Source organism: Phalangium opilio, unplaced genomic scaffold (assembly GCF_054372755.1).
Source record: "Phalangium opilio isolate 3A_F unplaced genomic scaffold, DU_Popi_V2 ptg000106l_1, whole genome shotgun sequence".
NCBI classification, from domain to species: Eukaryota; Metazoa; Arthropoda; class Arachnida; order Opiliones; family Phalangiidae; genus Phalangium; species Phalangium opilio.
This window is the reverse complement of record NW_028324208.1, coordinates 800005-821547: the sequence shown is the minus strand read 5'-3', so window position 1 is coordinate 821547 and position 21543 is coordinate 800005. Positions and strand designations below refer to the sequence as shown.

The 21543-nt window shown below is 33.0% G+C and overlaps 1 protein-coding gene and 1 long non-coding RNA gene across 3 annotated transcripts; both read right to left on the bottom strand.

The window, feature by feature from the left end:
* Nucleotides 1–6764: 6764 nt before the first annotated feature.
* Nucleotides 6765–10291, bottom strand: LOC149623861 (uncharacterized). Of its 2 annotated transcripts, none has more exons than XR_016374621.1 (3): nt 10170–10291; nt 7326–7390; nt 6765–7249 (listed from the first exon to the last, which is right to left on the bottom strand). It is a non-coding gene; the product is annotated as an uncharacterized LOC149623861 (long non-coding RNA). The 2 variants fall into 2 exon arrangements; XR_016374622.1 differs by lacking the exon at nt 10170–10291 and adding an exon at nt 8214–8316.
* Nucleotides 10292–14437: 4146 nt separating this feature from the next.
* Nucleotides 14438–15961, bottom strand: LOC149623860 (uncharacterized). Its single transcript, XM_089852221.1, has 6 exons — nt 15884–15961; nt 15636–15825; nt 15211–15582; nt 14983–15148; nt 14718–14904; nt 14438–14644 (listed from the first exon to the last, which is right to left on the bottom strand). The coding sequence occupies exons 1-3, from the start codon at nt 15942–15944 to the stop codon at nt 15462–15464; spliced, it is 372 nt and encodes a 123-aa protein (XP_089708347.1). The 5' UTR covers nt 15945–15961; the 3' UTR covers nt 14438–14644; nt 14718–14904; nt 14983–15148; nt 15211–15461.
* Between the last annotated feature and the right edge of the window lie 5582 nt (nt 15962–21543).

The following is a 21543-nucleotide window of genomic DNA, read 5'->3' as shown; positions in this document are numbered from 1 at the left end:
GAGTGTGAAAAATGAAATTGAAATATCTGATGGAATTATATAGGCTTTGACACTAATTTAAAACATAATAATTTATACACAAATGTCCCCAGATATAAGGTTGGAAGACGGTTTAGGTCCCCACTTGTAAACCTGAAATCAGCTCAAAACTTAAGTGTTAAGCCTTTAAAAGGTCCGATTACCTAAATTACATTATAATAATCAATATTTAAACTATAAAATTAAAATATACATGAAATTAGAAAATGTGTGTTTAAAAGACCCCACTTGTCTGTTGAAATGACGGTGAAGGTCCCCACTTGTAAATTTATCGAGTGTGAAAAATGAAATTGAAATACTTGATTGAACCATATAGGCTTTGACACTAATTTAAAACATAATAATTTATACACAAATGTCCCCAGATATAAGGTTGGAAGACGGTTTAGGTCCCCACTTGTAAACCTGAAATCAGCTCAAAACTTAAGTGTTAAGCCTTTAAAAGGTCCGATTACCTAAATTTCATTATAATAATCAATATTTAAACTATAAAATTAAAATATACATGAAATTAGAAAATGTGTGTTTAAAAGACCCCACTTGTCTGTTGAAATGACGGTGAAGGTCCCCACTTGTAAATTTATCGAGTGTGAAAAATGAAATTGAAATACTTGATTGAACCATATAGGCTTCGACACTAGTACAAAATCTAATAAATTATACACAAATGTCCCCAGATATAAGGTTGGAAGACTGTTTAGGTCCCCACTTGTAAACCTGAAATTAGCTCAAAACTTAAGTGTTAAGCTAGAAATAGGACTGATTACTTAAATTTCATTCTGATAATCAATATTTAAACTATAAAATTAAAATATACATGAAATTAGAAAATGTGTGTTTAAAAGACCCCTCTTGTCTGTTGAAATGACTGTGAAGGTCCCCACTTGTAAATTTATCGAGTGTGAAAAATGAAATTGAAATACCTGATGGAAATATATAGGCTTTGACACTAATTTAAAACCTAATAATTTATACACAAATGTCCCCAGATATAAGGTTGGAAGACGGTTTAGGTCCCCACTTGTAAACCTGAAATCAGCTCAAAACTTAAGTGTTAAGCCTTTCAAAGGTCCGATTACCTAAATTTCATTATAATAATCAATATTTAAACTATAAAATTAAAATATACATGAAATTAGAAAATGTGTGTTTAAAAGACCCCACTTGTCTGTTGAAATGACGGTGAAGGTCCCCACTTGTAAATTTATCGAGTGTGAAAAATGAAATTGAAATACTTGATTGAACCATATAGGCTTTGACACTAATTTAAAACATAATAATTTATACACAAATGCCCCCAGATATAAGGTTGGAAGACTGTTTAGGTCCCCACTTGTAAACTTGAAATCAGCTCAAAACTTAAGTGTTAAGCCTTTAAAAGGTCCGATTACCTAAATTTCATTATAATAATCAATATTAAAACTATAAAATTAAAATATACATGAAATTAGAAAATGTGTGTTTAAAAGACCCCACTTGTCTGTTGAAATGACTGTGAAGGTCCCCACTTGTAAATTTATCGAGTGTGAAAAATGAAATTGAAATATCTGATGGAATTATATAGGCTTTGACACTAATTTAAAACATAATAATTTATACACAAATGTCCCCAGATATAAGGTTGGAAGACGGTTTAGGTCCCCACTTGTAAACCTGAAATCAGCTCAAAACTTAAGTGTTAAGCTAGAAATAGGACTGATTACTTAAATTTCATTCTGATAATCAATATTTAAACTATAAAATTAAAATATACATGAAATTAGAAAATGTGTGTTTAAAAGACCCCACTTGTCTGTTGAAATGACTGTGAAGGTCCCCACTTGTAAATTTATCGAGTGTGAAAAATAAAATTGAAATACCTGATGGAAATATATAGGCTTTGACACTAATTTAAAACCTAATAATTTATACACAAATGTCCCCAGATATAAGGTTGGAAGACTGTTTAGGTCCCCACTTGTAAACCTGAAATTAGCTAAAAACTTAAGTGTTAAGCTAGAAATAGGACTGATTACTTAAATTTCATTCTGATAATCAATATTTAAACTATAAAATTAAAATATACATGAAATTAGAAAATGTGTGTTTAAAAGACCCCACTTGTCTGTTGAAATGACTGTGAAGGTCCCCACTTGTAAATTTATCGAGTGTGAAAAATAAAATTGAAATACCTGATGGAAATATATAGGCTTTGACACTAATTTAAAACCTAATAATTTATACACAAATGTCCCCAGATATAAGGTTGGAAGACTGTTTAGGTCCCCACTTGTAAACCTGAAATCAGCTCAAAACTTAAGTGTTAAGCCTTTAAAAGGTCCGATTACCTAAATTTCATTATAATAATCAAAATTAAAACTATAAAATTAAAATATACATGAAATTAGAAAATGTGTGTTTAAAAGACCCCACTTGTCTGTTGAAATGACGGTTAAGGTCCCCACTTGTAAATTTATCGAGTGTGAAAAATGAAATTTAAATACTTGATTGAACCATATAGGCTTTGACACTAATTTAAAACATAATAATTTATACACAAATGTCCCCAGATATAAGGTTGGAAGACTGTTTAGGTCCCCACTTGTAAACCTGAAATCAGCTCAAAACTTAAGTGTTAAGCCTTTAAAAGGTCCGATTACCTAAATTTCATTATAATAATCAATATTAAAACTATAAAATTAAAATATACATGAAATTAGAAAATGTGTGTTTAAAAGACCCCACTTGTCTGTTGAAATGACTGTGAAGGTCCCCACTTGTAAATTTATCGAGTGTGAAAAATGAAATTGAAATATCTGATGGAATTATATAGGCTTTGACACTAATTTAAAACATAATAATTTATACACAAATGTCCCCAGATATAAGGTTGGAAGACGGTTTAGGTCCCCACTTGTAAACCTGAAATCAGCTCAAAACTTAAGTGTTAAGCCTTTAAAAGGTCCGATTACCTAAATTTCATTATAATAATCAATATTTAAATTATAAAATTAAAATAAACATGAAATTAGAAAATGTGTGTTTAAAAGACCCCACTTGTCTGTTGAAATGACGGTGAAGGTCCCCACTTGTAAATTTATCGAGTGTGAAAAATGAAATTGAAATACTTGATGGAACCATATAGGCTTTGACACTAATTCAAAATCTAATAACTTATACACAAATGTCCCCAGATATAAGGTTGGAAGACGGTTTAGGTCCCCACTTGTAAACCTGAAATCAGCTCAAAACTTAAGTGTTAAGCCTTTAAAAGGTCCGATTACCTAAATTTCATTATAATAATCAATATTTAAACTATAAAATTAAAATATACATGAAATTAGAAAATGTGTGTTTAAAAGACCCCACTTGTCTGTTGAAATGACGGTGAAGGTCCCCACTTGTAAATTTATCGAGTGTGAAAAATGAAATTGAAATACTTGATTGAACCATATAGGCTTCGACACTAGTACAAAATCTAATAATTTATACACAAATGTCCCCAGATATAAGGTTGGAAGACTGTTTAGGTCCCCACTTGTAAACCTGAAATTAGCTCAAAACTTAAGTGTTAAGCTAGAAATAGGACTGATTACTTAAATTTCATTCTGATAATCAATATTTAAACTATAAAATTAAAATATACATGAAATTAGAAAATGTGTGTTTAAAAGACCCCACTTGTCTGTTGAAATGACTGTGAAGGTCCCCACTTGTAAATTTATCGAGTGTGAAAAATAAAATTGAAATACCTGATGGAAATATATAGGCTTTGACACTAATTTAAAACCTAATAATTTATACACAAATGTCCCCAGATATAAGGTTGGAAGACTGTTTAGGTCCCCACTTGTAAACCTGAAATTAGCTCAAAACTTAAGTGTTAAGCTAGAAATAGGACTGATTACTTAAATTTCATTCTGATAATCAATATATAAACTATAAAATTAAAATATACATGAAATTAGAAAATGTGTGTTTAAAAGACCCCACTTGTCTGTTGGAATGACTGTGAAGGTCCCCACTTGTAAATTTATCGAGTGTGAAAAATAAAATTGAAATACCTGATGGAAATATATAGGCTTTGACACTAATTTAAAACCTAATAATTTATACACAAATGTCCCCAGATATAAGGTTGGAAGACGGTTTAGGTCCCCACTTGTAAACCTGAAATCAGCTCAAAACTTAAGTGTTAAGCCTTTAAAAGGTCCGATTACCTAAATTTCATTATAATAATCAAAATTAAAACTATAAAATTAAAATATACATGAAATTAGAAAATGTGTGTTTAAAAGACCCCACTTGTCTGTTGAAATGACGGTTAAGGTCCCCACTTGTAAATTTATCGAGTGTGAAAAATGAAATTGAAATACTTGATTGAACCATATAGGCTTTGACACTAATTTAAAACATAATAATTTATACACAAATGTCCCCAGATATAAGGTTGGAAGACTGTTTAGGTCCCCACTTGTAAACCTGAAATCAGCTCAAAACTTAAGTGTTAAGCCTTTAAAAGGTCCGATTACCTAAATTTCATTATAATAATCAATATTAAAACTATAAAATTAAAATATACATGAAATTAGAAAATGTGTGTTTAAAAGACCCCACTTGTCTGTTGAAATGACTGTGAAGGTCCCCACTTGTAAATTTATCGAGTGTGAAAAATGAAATTGAAATACTTGATTGAACCATATAGGCTTTGACACTAATTTAAAACATAATAATTTATACACAAATGTCCCCAGATATAAGGTTGGAAGACTGTTTAGGTCCCCACTTGTAAACCTGAAATCAGCTCAAAACTTAAGTGTTAAGCCTTTAAAAGGTCCGATTACCTAAATTTCATTATAATAATCAATATTAAAACTATAATATTAAAATATACATGAAATTAGAAAATGTGTGTTTAAAAGACCCCACTTGTCTGTTGAAATGACTGTGAAGGTCCCCACTTGTAAATTTATCGAGTGTGAAAAATGAAATTGAAATATCTGATGGAATTATATAGGCTTTGACACTAATTTAAAACATAATAATTTATACACAAATGTCCCCAGATATAAGGTTGGAAGACGGTTTAGGTCCCCACTTGTAAACCTGAAATCAGCTCAAAACTTAAGTGTTAAGCCTTTAAAAGGTCCGATTACCTAAATTTCATTATAATAATCAATATTTAAATTATAAAATTAAAATAAACATGAAATTAGAAAATGTGTGTTTAAAAGACCCCACTTGTCTGTTGAAATGACGGTGAAGGTCCCCACTTGTAAATTTATCGAGTGTGAAAAATGAAATTGAAATACTTGATGGAACCATATAGGCTTTGACACTAATTCAAAATCTAATAACTTATACACAAATGTCCCCAGATATAAGGTAGGAAGACGGTTTAGATCCCACTTGTAAACCTGAAATTAGCTCAAAACTTAAGTGTTAAGCTAGAAATAGGACTGATTACTTAAATTTCATTCTGATAATCAATATTTAAACTATAAAATTAAAATATACATGAAATTAGAAAATGTGTGTTTAAAAGACCCCACTTGTCTGTTGAAATGACTGTGAAGGTCCCCACTTGTAAATTTATCGAGTGTGAAAAATGAAATTGAAATACTTGATGGAACCATATAGGCTTTGACACTAATTTAAAACCTAATAATTTATACACAAATGTCCCCAGATATAAGGTTCGAAGACTGTTTAGGTCCCCACTTGTAAACCTGAAATTAGCTCAAAACTTAAGTGTTAAGCTAGAAATAGGACTGATTACTTAAATTTCATTCTGATAATCAATATTTAAACTATAAAATTAAAATATACATGAAATTAGAAAATGTGTGTTTAAAAGACCCCACTTGTCTGTTGAAATGACGGTGAAGGTCCCCACTTGTAAATTTATCGACCATTGAAAAGAGCACGTCGTCTGCTAAGATATAGAAGTGGATTAATAAAATTGAGTTAATGTGTGCATTCTGGTTACCCAGGAATTTTCTTAGTGGAACCGTGGATCACTGATCCCACTCCAATTTAATCTTTAAACTGGACCAGGCAATTTTTTAACTTGTGCAACAGCCATATTTCCCACTCTTGCCCCTGGACACCATGAAGTGCAGACGGGGTAGAAGCGTGATCTGGTGGGCTGGTCTCCATTCCAAACCTCTCTCTATTCTCTCAGCCTAGCACTGTTTACAAAAATGTACAACTGGACTCCTGGAGTCGAAATTTGTGTTAATATGAAAATAATTATAGTGGTTCCCATACATTATTTTTTTAATAAAAGTAGGAATTAAAGATGGTCTGAGCTATTAATAAAGTGGTTTTTGACCAGTAAACTTGTCTTATTTCCTAGCCTGCTCAGGTCGAGGAAGAGAAGTTATCGGGTGGGCTGTGTTCTGGCATTCTGGACGTCCGCTTAAAGTTAAGGAACGAGGCTTAGGAAGTAAGCTACAAAATTTGGCTTTTTAAACCACTAAAATGATTACAATTTTCCTTAATTTAGTAGGAACAAGATTGATTACGCTTGTCAGTTATCGATGTAAAAAATAATCTACGAGAAGGCTTCGAAAATATCGTTGAAATCTTTCAGATTCCTGAAGATAATCAGTTTATGTAATATGGAAAGCTCTTGGAAAAAAACAATCTTGGCAAAACATGCAAATCCAAGACTGCCTGCAGATATTAGCATTGAATTTTAAGCTTGACATATGCAACCGTTAAAGTTATTCATTGACGCCACCAAGAATTATTCATATGTTTTATTTATTTGTTGTTTGCTACATAAAGTCAGAGTTTACCGCCTTGTACTACAAATGGTTATAATTTTCACAGTAATTGTATATAAGAGTAATAAATGCATATATATATATATAAAAAATACAGTTGGTTATAGTTATCACAGTTAAATATATATAAAATTAATAATTCATCGGTGGTAATAAAGTGCAATCTGATGTTAAGGTATTGGTTTTCTTTAGGTAGAAATAAAATTGTTTGATTCATTTAAACAGACAAATATAACTACTTGAATATAAGCATTATTTGGTATGTTGAACATAAAAGAATACTTATTTGAACCTTTAAAACATTTTGGTAAGTAAAATAAGGGTCTAGTTCGTCAAATTTGAGGAAATTTAAATTAAATATGAAGAATATTTGAACTGGAAATGCTATAGTTTTCAATCTTCATTTAAAGCAACGGAGAGAGCAAAGTCTTAAGTATATGCTATAATTAAAGGATAAAGATTATGAATGTAATTATTATGTTCTTTAAACTGTTAAAAATAAGGTAAATGCATTACCAAAGGCGGAATAGGAAGTCTATGGGCACTTTTAAGGCGTTATTTGTTACTTGCAGTTTTTTGACCTTAATTATACAGGTAAATAATTAGAAATTTGAAATTGTAATTTATTACTTGAAAAATAGATGACTAATTTATCATTGAATTTAACTATTTTATGTCTTATTGCTAATTGGCTAATTAATTAGTTCAAAACCATTTTTCTAATTGCTATTTATAATTATTTAGTTGCCAGTTAATTAGCACAGCTCAGCAAGAAATTAACATATTAAAGGTATTCATGTTTTTTTGAGATTTTGAAAGATACAAACAATTTTAACTAGCGCGATTACCCTAAAAATCTTCCTACTATTGAAGCTTTTCATTATTACAGGCTAATAAGAGAAACCTTAATTAATTCTGTGATGCTAGAACATATCAATTTAAGACTAGAGATTTTAAAGAAGCTAAATGCGAATAATATTGCAAAAAATTTCGAGAAGAATTGGTTTGGCATTGTATTTTATTAACGTTGTTTTACTTATTTATAACAAATTTCTTTATAACGGTGTTTTCATTCCCAAATTTATCGACATTTCAAAATAAAAAATGGCTTGAAAAGAAAATTATTTGTAACCACTAAATATTTTGCTTTAAAATTGCCTTAGTTCTTTTAATTTACCTCCCTTGTAATTTGAACAATTACGTAAAAAGAAGCCTATTAAATATTTAACCCACAGTTTCTAAATACGATTGAAACAAAGTGTTTCTACCCTTTTTGTCTATTCATACATCTAGATTTTCCAGAGTGAAAATATAGTAGAAAATAAAGGTAGGATCCTCAATTATTCATAATAGATAAATCGCGCCGGCATTTATTACAATACTTTTAAATCCTACGACTCATACCGTTCGAAGCTCTCTGTTTGAACTTTCCATCTGTAGGCACTGATTGCGATTGAGTCTCAAGTAATTAATTATGGCTTTAAAAACTATTTAAACGCTTCAATTTTCCTAATTTATTACTAATTATTACTAATTAATATTTTCAATCCACCATAAGGTCATAAGATATGTTCCATAAGTTTGTCACTGGTTACTGAGAGCTTGTGTTGAAGTGACGTTGACAAAGGCTTAACACAGACTAAATAGAAAGATGGACTGGAAAACCGAGTGTACTCAATTCTAGCGTCCATCTCGATAGCTCTCAGTAAGTCTCTAGCATAAGTTTCATACTTACGGAAAATAACTTATTAACTTATGATCCACCTTATTCCCTATCGCCAGAAAATAGGCTTATCTTGTGATTCGTGGAGGAGAGGCAAGGTCTGTACAAGGTCTACGCTTCGCATTATTAGGTCGGAGCATCCTTCAGGGGTGGTAAGCGGGAGATTCTCCTTTTTGTAGTAGGGGGGCTCTAGTAATTTTTTCCCTTACTATGACGTCTTACGTGGGCGAGAAACAAGTATCCGCGTTAGCTGCGTCCAGAGACAGAGAGAGAAAACGTCTCTCTACTTCGAAAATTGTATACCCCCTTTCTTCTTCACCCCTACCTAACTTTCAATGGTTTAGGGCGAGGCCGATTATCCGTTATAAATTCAAATCTTAGGCGGTAACGGCAGAGAGAATTTAGAAGGGGAGTGGAAGGCCCCCCCTTGACTCTATTAAACGTGATGACGCCCAAACAAGATGTCGCGTTGAGCTTTTTGGGGTAGGCGAGTTTCCGGTCACGTGTTCTAAAATATCTCTGTTACAAACGCATCATACCGGAAATTGACCTGCCTAGATATCGTTTAGCATACGACGTTGCGCTACATTCCAAACCACCCCTTCCACTCCCCTTCTAAATTCTCTCTGGTAACGGCGCGTTGCGCTTCGCCTTTAGTTGCTTTCAGACTAATTCTTTCTGAAAGGTAAATATTATTTACTTCATGAACTTTTAATTTAATGTAAGGTTTTACAAATCTACGAACTATTATAAGAATGAATTATTGCCATCACCTTTCAAAACAAACCAAAGCTGACGATGATAAAATTAAAATGAAAAAAGTTACTACTTGAAATAAAATTTGTTACAAAATACTTGGTCTTTTCATTTTAAATATAGGTCTACTATGGGTACATTATAATTATCCTAAATAACGGTGAACATTAGCAATTTTGAATGGAAAAAAACCTTCGTGTTTACACGTATATAGCGGTCTTTAATGTCGTTCACCATTTTCCGGACATACAAACTTTATATCTCATATAAGACAGCTCGCGTTTTCTTTGGCGCCCACGTATGACGTCAATGGAAAGAGCTAGACGAGAGAGGTAGCTAGAACGGTAAACCGTAAAATCCCAACACCGAATACGCCCGCCTTGGAGGAGAGGCACGGGAAGAAATTCGTCTGTCGGCTGCTACTGTAACATACCACAGACAAATTTCTTAATTTTCTTCCAGTTAATCCCCTCCAAGAATCCCGAGATAGCCCCAACTTAAGACGATTGGGATTAAGGTGGATTAGCTGTCATAACCGAGACAAAATAACTTCCCCACTGTTTTCATCTAAAAGTAATTAATCTAACCTTGATATCTCACAAATGTCTGCGGTAATTCAAATTACGCTTGGAACCAGTTTCCATTTAAACGACACTTTAATTAGGATTATTTTAAATTTGTGTAATTAGTCCAAAATTAACATGTTGTGAAGGAATTGCAAAATAAATGCGAACAAACCAGAAGCCTTCCAGAAGCTATATCAAACCCATAATAGGGACTTGGCAGTACTACATCATGCAACGTCAGTCTACCTTCAGTAGTGCTAAAAAACCTACCAGGAGGAGGGGCTTATATAGCTTTCATTCTGTTAAAAAACATACCATAATGGCGCTGGGGGCGGAGTTAAGCCCGAATTGCCAAGTTCCTATTCTTCCAATTAGTTGCAACAATTAATTCTCCTTTTCAACAGAGATTAACGCCGATAACGATGAAGACACTTGTACGCGACTCTTAAAGGGATAGAATCGGATTTATCTGAGTTGGTCAAACTAACATCGGTTTTCTATAAATTAACCACCCCTAAAAACATGGGGGTCAGTAGAAATCGCGAGAAAAATTTATTAATTAAAATAAACGTGAATAAAAATTAAAATTTTGAACGCCAGATTTAAAATCGGCCACCATTTTCAACCCATTACCTACGTAGGTAAAGTTCGGCCTCTGATTGGATGCTAGTAGTTGGAATGAAAACTGTCGTTTTAGGAGTAAAAGGTAGTAGGAACGAGAATCTAGGTCAGCTTGCCTGGTGAATCGTCGTCTGCTGATATGCTTAAGAATGTCAGACGAAGAAAGTATTTCTGATCATTCCGGTCCTGAATCTGAGGATGAAAGTTCTAACTCTTAAAACTCTGATTCTTTGGATTCAGAAAATTCTGAACAGTTTATAATTAACGAATCCGAGGGTAGTTCTTCTGAAGTAGAAGAATTTGGTGTGCAGCCATACCAATTCGAGCCTCTGTTACCAGAGGCTGAACAAGGGGCTGCCGCTGCACAGCCAATCCACCAAGTTCATCATCGGTTGAATAATACTGATTGGTAAGTTTCTAGTATAATGGAGTAACATAAATTCCCTGCCTTTGACTGTATTAAGCTCTATGGACATTACTCTATTTCAACGTAGAGAAAATTAGGGAAAATAAGTTTCACTTATTTCTACAGGTGCAATTGTGGCTGTTGTTTTGTTATGCCGACGATTGAAGAAAGCTTCTGCTGCAGAGACACTGAACTCGCCAATAATTCATTAATTGAGAAGATTGGACAATTTAATTGTGTGATAGAAACGGAAACGTTCAACGACATCATGCGGCGAAATATATTAGATATTCTTTTTGATGAATTTAGGGAGGACAATTTTATGCCAGCAGCAGATGAAATGAACCCGTATGTATTTACACGTTTAAAATATTAATTGTAAATTATAATATTAATGTGATCAAATATTATAGTGTGTACTTATACTTAGTTTATCGGTTATACACGCGATGGATACACAGAGTGTTGGGAAGGAGAAGAAGGAGGCCAATCCCCAGCTGTGTGGTCAGTAAAATAAGGAGGGAATTTCCATCTGACAATTATACGGGTTACCTGGAACCAGGGCCCAGGTAAATGGCCACTGAGATGTAAATTTAAAAAAAAATGTTTTGTTTGAAATATACTTAGTCTTGAAATAAATTTTACTTTCTTAAATTCAGTCTTTATGTTAATGGAGGTTTAAACTAGAGACGAGTCGGGCTCCCGATTTAATCGGGCTTTTTCGACCCGACCCGAAACGGGTTCGGGTCGGGCAAAATTAATTTCAAAATTTTTCCGTGTCGGGTCGGGTAGGGTTTTCGTGTCCTAAAATTAAAATCGGGCCGGATCGGGTCGGGTTCACTTTCTATTGGGTCGGACCCTGGTCGGGCTTTTTATAGATCAGCGGTCCAACCCGACAATTTAAGGTTGGAAAAAGTACAACTCAAGTCTCACAAGTTTTGGGCGAGAAAGTGGGAGGAGGGCGCAACGCGCTAGATGCTAAGCTCAAAATAAGGGAATACTCCGTTCCATAAAAGAGGGTAGAAAAACAGTAACAGTTGACAAAAAAATGTACAGCTTGGCAACCCTGGTCGAATTCATTTTCAAATTTAATAGGGTCGGGTTGGGTCGGGCTCATTTACAAATTTAATAGGGTCGGGTCGGGTCGTGTTCATTTACAAATTTAATAGGGTCGGGTCGGGTTTTTATTTAAATTTTTTTTTCGGGTCGGGTTAAGTTTATAATTTTAAAGTTGGACTCGGGCCGGGTCGGGTCGAAAAGAAAGTCGACCCGACTCGTCTCTAGTGTAAACCATAAAATTATTTAAAAATGCAAACAATTGATTTCAAAATGGAAGGATAACATCCTTTTATATTTATTGCAATTTAAATTTTAAAAGTATCACATTATCACTAGTGTGTGAATCTTCTCTTTGTGAGGTACAGTTCTACTGCTTCGTCTTTTTCTGGATGGTCAAATTGGGCAGACATAGGTCTAGGGGTGGCTGACCTGCTTCTTTCACTACCGCTTCATGCTTCCTCATAGGTTTGTTCTGATTTTAAAAGTACCTTGTCTAATAATATGTCAACATATCCTAGAAAAAGTTTCCAAATTAAACAGACATACTTTTTACATTAATTTATTTACCAAAAGTCGAAGCTTGCATAATTGGTTTAACGGAGTACTCCCCATTTTTGGCTTTAGGGAAAAAAAAATTCCATCTTGGTTTTCCATCCTTAGTTTTCGCCTGTATTTTTTCGGAGTTTTCTCTAAGAAATTGGAGTGTGATTTAACACCTTTATAAGTAGTTTATATGGGTCCAAATTTGACACCGTTACAGGTGTTCATTTACACCCCTGAAAGGGTTTAATAACACTTCTTTGAGCAATTGGTGGCAAAGATAAGTATAAAATTGTGCAACAGAGGTGCAGTTTTACACCTTTTTAACTCTTATATCGCACTAAAAGTGAATTTTTACTCTCATATTAGTGTTGTGCAACTCCTTAAAGGGTGCGGCATAGCACCTTTCAGAGTGTCGCTTCACACCTTTAAGAGTGTCGCTTCACACCTTTAAGAGGGTAGCTTCACACCTTTAAGAGTGTAGCTTCACACCTTTAGGAGTGTCGCGTAACACCTTTAAGAGTGGGAGATTATTTGGTAGGATAGTAGTAGAAATTCTAGTACTTTTCCTAGATTTAAAAGCAAAAACCGATGACGTAAAAAACACTATAGTAGCTTCATTTTGACCACTCATGAGGTATAACTCAAATATAGAGTATGGTTTTCCTGTTTAATTAAACTTTGATTATCCGCCATTCCGCAGTATTATTAGCAATCAATGCTATATTCATAGCAGGGTTCCATCTTGAGAGAACTTCATCACCTATAGGGAGGAAAGTTCTCACATGCAGAACTATACCTCTTTAAGCGAGGGTTGTTGCGTATAAAGTCATTTTTACGGGTTGATAAACTTCTGAAAAGGGCAGAAAGTTTTCAATTCGTACAAATGCATAGGGTATTAAATTAGTTTTGGAGGCTATAATATTCAAGCAGTAGATATAGACGTTCTTGTTAAATTTAATAATGTCTTTTCACTTAGAGTTTTTCGAGCACCAGAAACGTGTTTGATCTAATTTGCACTACAGATTTTACAAAAATAATCCATTTAGTACTCTAATTTTTCTCAAAATAATGATAAAACATGTCACAAAAGCAAGTGCCCCACTTTGGATTCTCAAGCTGTCCCTACTGCGAGGCCAGTATCTAACCTAGTCTCGTTTTTTAAGAGTATCGCTTAACACCTGTAAGAGTGTCGCCTAACACGTTTAGCATAGTTTTATGAAGGTATGTACAACACCGCCAGATTACCAATTTCTTTGTTAATTTTATTTAAAGGATAAAACTGTTTTCTTTCATGAATATCATCTTAAAAAAAAGGTTTAACAAGTACGTTTATCAATAATTTTTTACTGTTTGTATTGACTTTAATATTAAAACATTAATGGAAAATAAATGAAAGACCTTATTTAAGAAACCAGCAGTATTATAATTTTTCATGTTTAATTTCGAACGGTGCTTTAATAGTGTTATTTTACACCGAATTTACACTTTAAATTGGCCTCTAAAAACTCAAGGTAATAAGGTTTACACCGTTTTAACACCTTTTTAACACTTCCATTTCTTAGAGTGTATATATTTATTATTTATTGATCACTTTTGTTTAGCTATATTTTATTCAATGTTGTCAAACCTGGCTTCCATTCCATGATAGGAATAGTGCGTATTTTTTGGTGCAAAATGTATAAGCACAGAATTGTACCCTTCCACGCTTGAGGTTTGGGTTTCTGGCGATATTTGTTTAACATCTTTTTCAAACCCTTTAATGATTTTACTCAACTTTTCAAAGGGTGGAGTTCCTGCGATATACATTGTTTTGTCAAATGAAATGAGAGTTAGGCTTGGCAATTGAGTCAAGTTTTGAAACTAAAATTATATAAAATTGAGGGAAAGCATTTATTTATATTTATACCTGGTTCGAGCCAGTCTCGTTTTTTTTCATCTAAAGTCAGATCTCCGTGCTTGCATTTTGTGTATGGTTTTCCATGCCCTTTATGTATGTTAGCAACATGGCGAAGAACTGACATGAATTTCGCTACAATTATGTTACTCTTTCCATTACTGGACGTGGCAGACCAGTAAAGATGATTTTGAATACTTTTATTCCAATCATTCAAAACATTACAGTTCTTAATTGCTGCGGCAGCGTTAATCTTTTTCTTTAAAGCTGAGTGAAAAATATACTATAAATATAATATAGTCCAGATGCGCTTATAATTTACAAATATCAAAGAACTTACATTTGACCATGTGCCAACAATCAAATCAGTGTTTGATACTTGGATAAACCTTTTTCAAAAAACTACGAACTTGAACGTGTCTGCCAGTTACTAATGAAGCTATTTTGAGGCGGCAATCAGTTAAAAATTTTAATCCACGTGTCAAGCCTTCGAGCTCCATCGCCACGCTATTTTTAACTTCAGTACACTAGAATAATTTAAATAATTTGCTTATAAAGGAATTATGATTATAATCACTTACGCAATATTACAAAGCTTTACATACTTGAACAAGAACTAAATGAATAACCTTTTTAATTTGGCTTTCATAAAAGACATATGATCCATATTTCGCACAAAAACCAGGGGAATCAGACCTAGCATCCCCACCTAGCTTTAGCTTCTTTTTTTTTCAACGAAGCCAATAATCGTTTTTGTTCCTCTTGCCAAACCTAGTTTATCAAATATTATAAAATATTGTCACTAGAAAAATTTTCTAACTAGCAACACTTACTTCTTGAGTAGCCTGAAGTAAATAACTTCGTTGGATACGAAAGAAAGTTGAACGACTAATCGATTCAATACGAGAAAAGTCAAACATTCTTAAGGCTTGCGTAGGATTTAAGCCAGAAAATAAAATTGAAGCCGCAATCAAGATATTGCCAATCGGCTTTCTACCAACTAATGGTTGACTTTTCCATAAAAGGTTATGTCCCTTTTCACAAATCGCTTCCACAGTGACCATAGAGCCTAAGGTACTGGTTTTTATAGTGCATGGCAATAAACAGCAGAAACAAAAGTTAAAAAGTTGTAGAAGGGCACTCTCAAAACAATGTATTTTTTCTCCTTCATAGCAGTTTTTGAGTCCAAATTGAATTGACGAATACTAAAAAAAATTTCAAGTTAAAGCTATATGCAATGTTCAAAAACTGAACTTACTTTTCTATGTCATCTTTGGGTAATTCTGAGGGTGTATAACTGATGTCAAGTGGATTAAGAGTCTCTCCTTCGTCTAATTCACTATCCAAGAAACGTTTTGCCTCTTGGCTAGCACTCACTTCAAAATCCTCAGTTTCAGTTGATATTATGTTTGTCTGGCAAGCTACATCCCTTAAAGCTGGTATTTCTTCTTTAATTTGAGGAAATTAATTTTTTTTACATTAGAAGCAAATTAGAAAACCAATTACCTTTATCAGTAACAAATTTTTCAAGAAAAGTTTGTGTTTGAGAATCTTTGACGAAACCCATTATTTTAGGTGGTAGCGTTTGTATGAACTGGCTACGAACAACAGCAGTACTCTGTTAAAATTATAATAATTTATTTTCAAATAAGACATGAATAAACAATATCCGTACTGTAATTCGACGTTTCTTTGCGGGGTTTACATTTGAATATTCACTGGATTCTCCGAGCGATATATTTGTAAGTGGATTCTCTTGTGATAAACACGCACCAGATTTTTCACTTAATAATGGGGTTAAAATTGAGGGTATTGACCCTTTTACTAATAAATTTGGTCTCAGTAGTGAAATTGAGGCACAAGACTCTTTTATTTTCTCTATGGCTTCTGGTACTCTTTCAAAACATTCGCTGGTAAAATGTCTCGAACACACAGTCATGTATTTTTTAAACATAAAGTTTGGCTTAAGGGTTTTAATGAACTTAATCCATTCTTCTTTCACATCAGGATCACTTGGAAAGTTGTGAAATGACAGCGAACTATCTTGATCATTACCTAAACATTCTGGTACTACGCACTTTCGTTTTACTTTTACTACTTTACCACCAATCGGAGGCAAAGGCTTAGCACTATCCATTTTTGTTTAGCTTGATACTTAGACTAATTCCGACTAAGAAAGAAAATATACCATGCTAACAACGTAGTTTAATCATTAATTATCTTTATCACGACCGAAGAAGATTGACGAGTAAGGTTTTGAAGCCAAATACAAAAACATAAACACTGAAGTGACAGAACTCCCGTCAATATGTATAATACTGCGGTCACAGAATGAATCCCCCTACCAGTAGGAAAAAACACTACGGAGCCTAAGAGACTTATGACGTCGAAAGTGGTAGAGTCGAACCATGGTCGAACTAGTAACGTTTTTCGGTGGTTCGACTCTGTATCACCAGGTGCCCTCATGATCGCAAAACAATAGCATTTTGGATCTTTTAATCGTAATTTAAAAATCATTAATTAAACAAAAATATAAAAACATATATATTTTCAGAATCCTTATTTGTCTATCTATCGAAATAAATTAACCTTATAGGGATTTATTGCAATGAAATTAAAAGAAAGTATCCCTTTAAGTCACATAACACAAGCCTGCAGTGTACCACATGACCACGTCCACGTTTTTAGTTATTCGTAAACCTTCGGTATAGTAACCCATAATGTACCCAAAGAGAAACGAAGAGTGAAATTTTCTTGTCCACTTTTAAAAATATATTTAGCCCAAGTCCCAAAGGCCCCACGTCAAGTGATGCTATCTGTCTCTGTTATCCGATCTATTTTATCCCTTTCATGCATTATCATTATATATAAATCCGCCTACAATTCGTCACGTAGATTTTCTTGTCAGAAGTAAATGAACTTAAAGCTACGATTCTATGTTAAATTTTATTTTCAACAAGCCGTTAATATAATTTTAAACATATTTAGCCTTATCAAACACAATTAGAAACCCTCCCAGATAATAATAAATACATTTCAACCATAAGATTTCTGGAAATCAGAGGCAAAATTCAAAAATAAACTTTTCGCGCCACGGTAATCTACTTCTGTCTCCTTTTTACCAGTCTTTGAACAACACTCCTACCCCGAACCCGATTTTCATCTGTTTCTTTCATGTACATGTAAAGAACCAACAGTAAATGGCAGAACAAAACAGAAGGTGTATAATTCTCCCCTACATTCTCTGCACTGTCATAATGGATGGCAACCAGACGAGATTCTCCTCTCCTCTCGTTTTGTTGTGAAATCATAAACGCGTGAGGAAATTTTTTTCTCGCTATAGGATAGGCGACTCCGAGGGGTCGGTCATTCACGAAATCCAACTTAAGAAATAAGAAATCAATAACAAAATCAGAAATCCGGAATGAAATCAAACTTATTTCGCTGATTTCGAAATTTTACAAAAATCCGAAATCAGTAACGAAATAACGAAATCAGAAAATCAGTAAAGAAAACACAAAATAAAAAAATCATTAAAAAATCACAAAATCAGTAAAGACATCGCGAAATTCATTAAAACAATCACAAAATCCAAGAAAAAATCTCAGAATCCAACGAAATCAACAGAAAAATCTGAAAATACGAGGAAATCACAGGAAATACCTCAAAATCCGTGGAAATATAATCCGACGAAATCCGTGGGAATTTATCGAATCTTGAAATGAATCAAAATCCGACGAAATCAAACGATACACGAAGAAATCAAATTGGATTTCGAAATCCCCTACATTTTATCCAAAATATCCAACCCCTCGCTCTACTCCTTACCTCCGACGGCAGCTGACGCGATATATACACTGTTCCAGCTTCGGTGGTCAGTTCGAGCAATGCTAGGTCTCTATGGGAGGTAGGTTTTTGCGTACTGCCAACAGAAGAAAGCAATACTGATATTTAGGATTTTAAAACGCGATATTCTGTATAATGAAACAAAATATTTGTTCGTCGTTACATAGAGACCTAGTTTTGCTTGTGCTGAAAGCCACTGCTGATAACCAATACTGGAAAAAAGTATATAAGTCTATAAATCCACAGGAAAAAAAACAACAAAATAAATCCTCCTCTCACAAAGACTTTAATAACTCACTCTAATACAAGAAACTTTTTCTGTTATAGTTAAAATACTGATTATCAGAATGAAATTTAAGTAATCAGTCCTATTTCTAGCTTACCAATTAAGTTTTGAGCTGATTTCAGGTTTACAAGTGGGGACCTAAACAGTCTTCCAACCTTATATCTGGGGACATTTGTGTATAAATTATTATGTTTTATATTAGTGTCAAAGCCTATATGGTTCAATCAAGTATTTCAATTTCATTTTTCACACTCGATAAATTTACAAGTGGGGACCTTCACAGTCATTTCAACAGACAAGTGGGGTCTTTTAAACACACATTTTCTAATTTCATGTATATTTTAATTTCATAGTTTAAATATTGATTATCAGAATGAAATTTAAGTAATCAGTCCTATTTCTAGCTTAACACTTAAGTTTTGAGCTAATTTCAGGTTTACAAGTGGGGACCTAAACCGTCTTCCTACCTTATATCTGGGGACATTTGTGTATAAGTTATTAGATTTTGAATTAGTGTCAAAGCCTATATGGTTCCATCAAGTATTTCAATTTCATTTTTCACACTCGATAAATTTACAAGTGGGGACCTTCACCGTCATTTCAACAGACAAGTGGGGTCTTTTAAACACACATTTTTTAATTTCAGGTATATTTTAATTTTATAGTTTTAATATTGATTATTATAATGAAATTTAGGTAATCGGACCTTTTAAAGGCTTAACACTTAATTTTTGAGCTGATTTCAGGTTTACAAGTGGGGACCTAAACAGTCTTCCAACCTTATATCTGGGGACATTTGTGTATAAATTATTATGTTTTATATTAGTGTCAAAGCCTATATGGTTCAATCAAGTATTTCAATTTCATTTTTCACACTCGATAAATTTACAAGTGGGGACCTTCACAGTCATTTCAACAGACAAGTGGGGTCTTTTAAACACACATTTTCTAATTTCATGTATATTTTAATTTTATAGTTTAAATATTGATTATCAGAATGAAATTTAGGTAATCAGTCCTATTTCTAGCTTAACACTTAAGTTTTGAGCTAATTTCAGGTTTACAAGTGGGGACCTAAACAGTCTTCCAACCTTATATCTGGGGACATTTGTGTATAAATTATTAGATTTTGTACTAGTGTCGAAGCCTATATGGTTCCATCAGGTATTTCAATTTCATTTTTCACACTCGATAAATTTACAAGTGGGGACCTTCACCGTCATTTCAACAGACAAGTGGGGTCTTTTAAACACACATTTTCTAATTTCAGGTATATTTTAATTTTATAGTTTTAATATTGATTATTATAATGAAATTTAGGTAATAAGACCTTTTAAAGGCTTAACACTTAAGTTTTCAGCTGATTTCAGGTTTACAAGTGGGGACCTAAACAGTCTTCCAACCTTATATCTGGGGACATTTGTGTATAAATTATTATGTTTTAAATTAGTGTCAAAGCCTATATGGTTCAATCAAGTATTTCAATTTCATTTTTCACACTCGATAAATTTACAAGTGGGGACCTTCACCGTCATTTCAACAGACAAGTGGGGTCTTTTAAACACACATTTTCTAATTTCATGTATATTTTAATTTTATAGTTTAAATATTGATTATTATAATGAAATTTAGGTAATCGGACCTTTGAAAGGCTTAACACTTAAGTTTTGAGCTGATGTCAGGTTTACAAGTGGGGACCTAAACCGTCTTCCAACCTTATATCTGGGGACATTTGTGTATAAATTATTAGGTTTTAAATTAGTGTCAAAGCCTATATATTTCCATCAGGTATTTCAATTTCATTTTTCACACTCGATAAATTTACAAGTGGGGACCTTCACAGTCATTTCAACAGACAAGTGGGGTCTTTTAAACACACATTTTCTAATTTCATGTATATTTTAATTTTATAGTTTAAATATTGATTGTCAGAATGAAATTTAAGTAATCAGTCCTATTTCTAGCTTAACACTTAAGTTTTGAGCTAATTTCAGGTTTACAAGTGGGGATCTAAACCGTCTTCCTACCTTATATCTGGGGACATTTGTGTATAAGTTATTAGATTTTGAATTAGTGTCAAAGCATATATGGTTCCATCAAGTATTTCAATTTCATTTTTCACACTCGATAAATTTACAAGTGGGGACCTTCACCGTCATTTCAACAGACAAGTGGGGTCTTTTAAACACACATTTTCTAATTTCATGTTTATTTTAATTTTATAATTTAAATATTGATTATTATAATGAAATTTAGGTAATCGGACCTTTTAAAGGCTTAACACTTAAGTTTTGAGCTGATTTCAGGTTTACAAGTGGGGACCTAAACCGTCTTCCAACCTTATATCTGGGGACATTTGTGTATAAATTATTAGGTTTTAAATTAGTGTCAAAGCCTATATATTTCCATCAGGTATTTCAATTTCATTTTTCACACTCAATAAATTTACAAGTGGGGACCTTCACAGTCATTTCAACAGACAAGTGGGGTCTTTTAAACACACATTTTCTAATTTCATGTATATTTTAATTTTATAGTTTAAATATTGATTATTATAATGAAATTTAGGTAATCGGACCTTTGAAAGGCTTAACACTTAAGTTTTGAGCTGATTTCAGGTTTACAAGTGGGGACCTAAACCGTCTTCCAACCTTATATCTGGGGACATTTGTGTATAAATTATTAGGTTTTAAATTAGTGTCAAAGCCTATATATTTCCATCAGGTATTTCAATTTCATTTTTCACACTCGATAAATTTACAAGTGGGGACCTTCACAGTCATTTCAACAGACAAGTGGGGTCTTTTAAACACACATTTTCTAATTTCATGTATATTTTAATTTTATAGTTTAAATATTGATTATCAGAATGAAATTTAAGTAATCAGTCCTATTTCTAGCTTAACACTTAAGTTTTGAGCTAATTTCAGGTTTACAAGTGGGGATCTAAACCGTCTTTCTACCTTATATCTGGGGACATTTGTGTATAAGTTATTAGATTTTGAATTAGTGTCAAAGCCTATATGGTTCCATC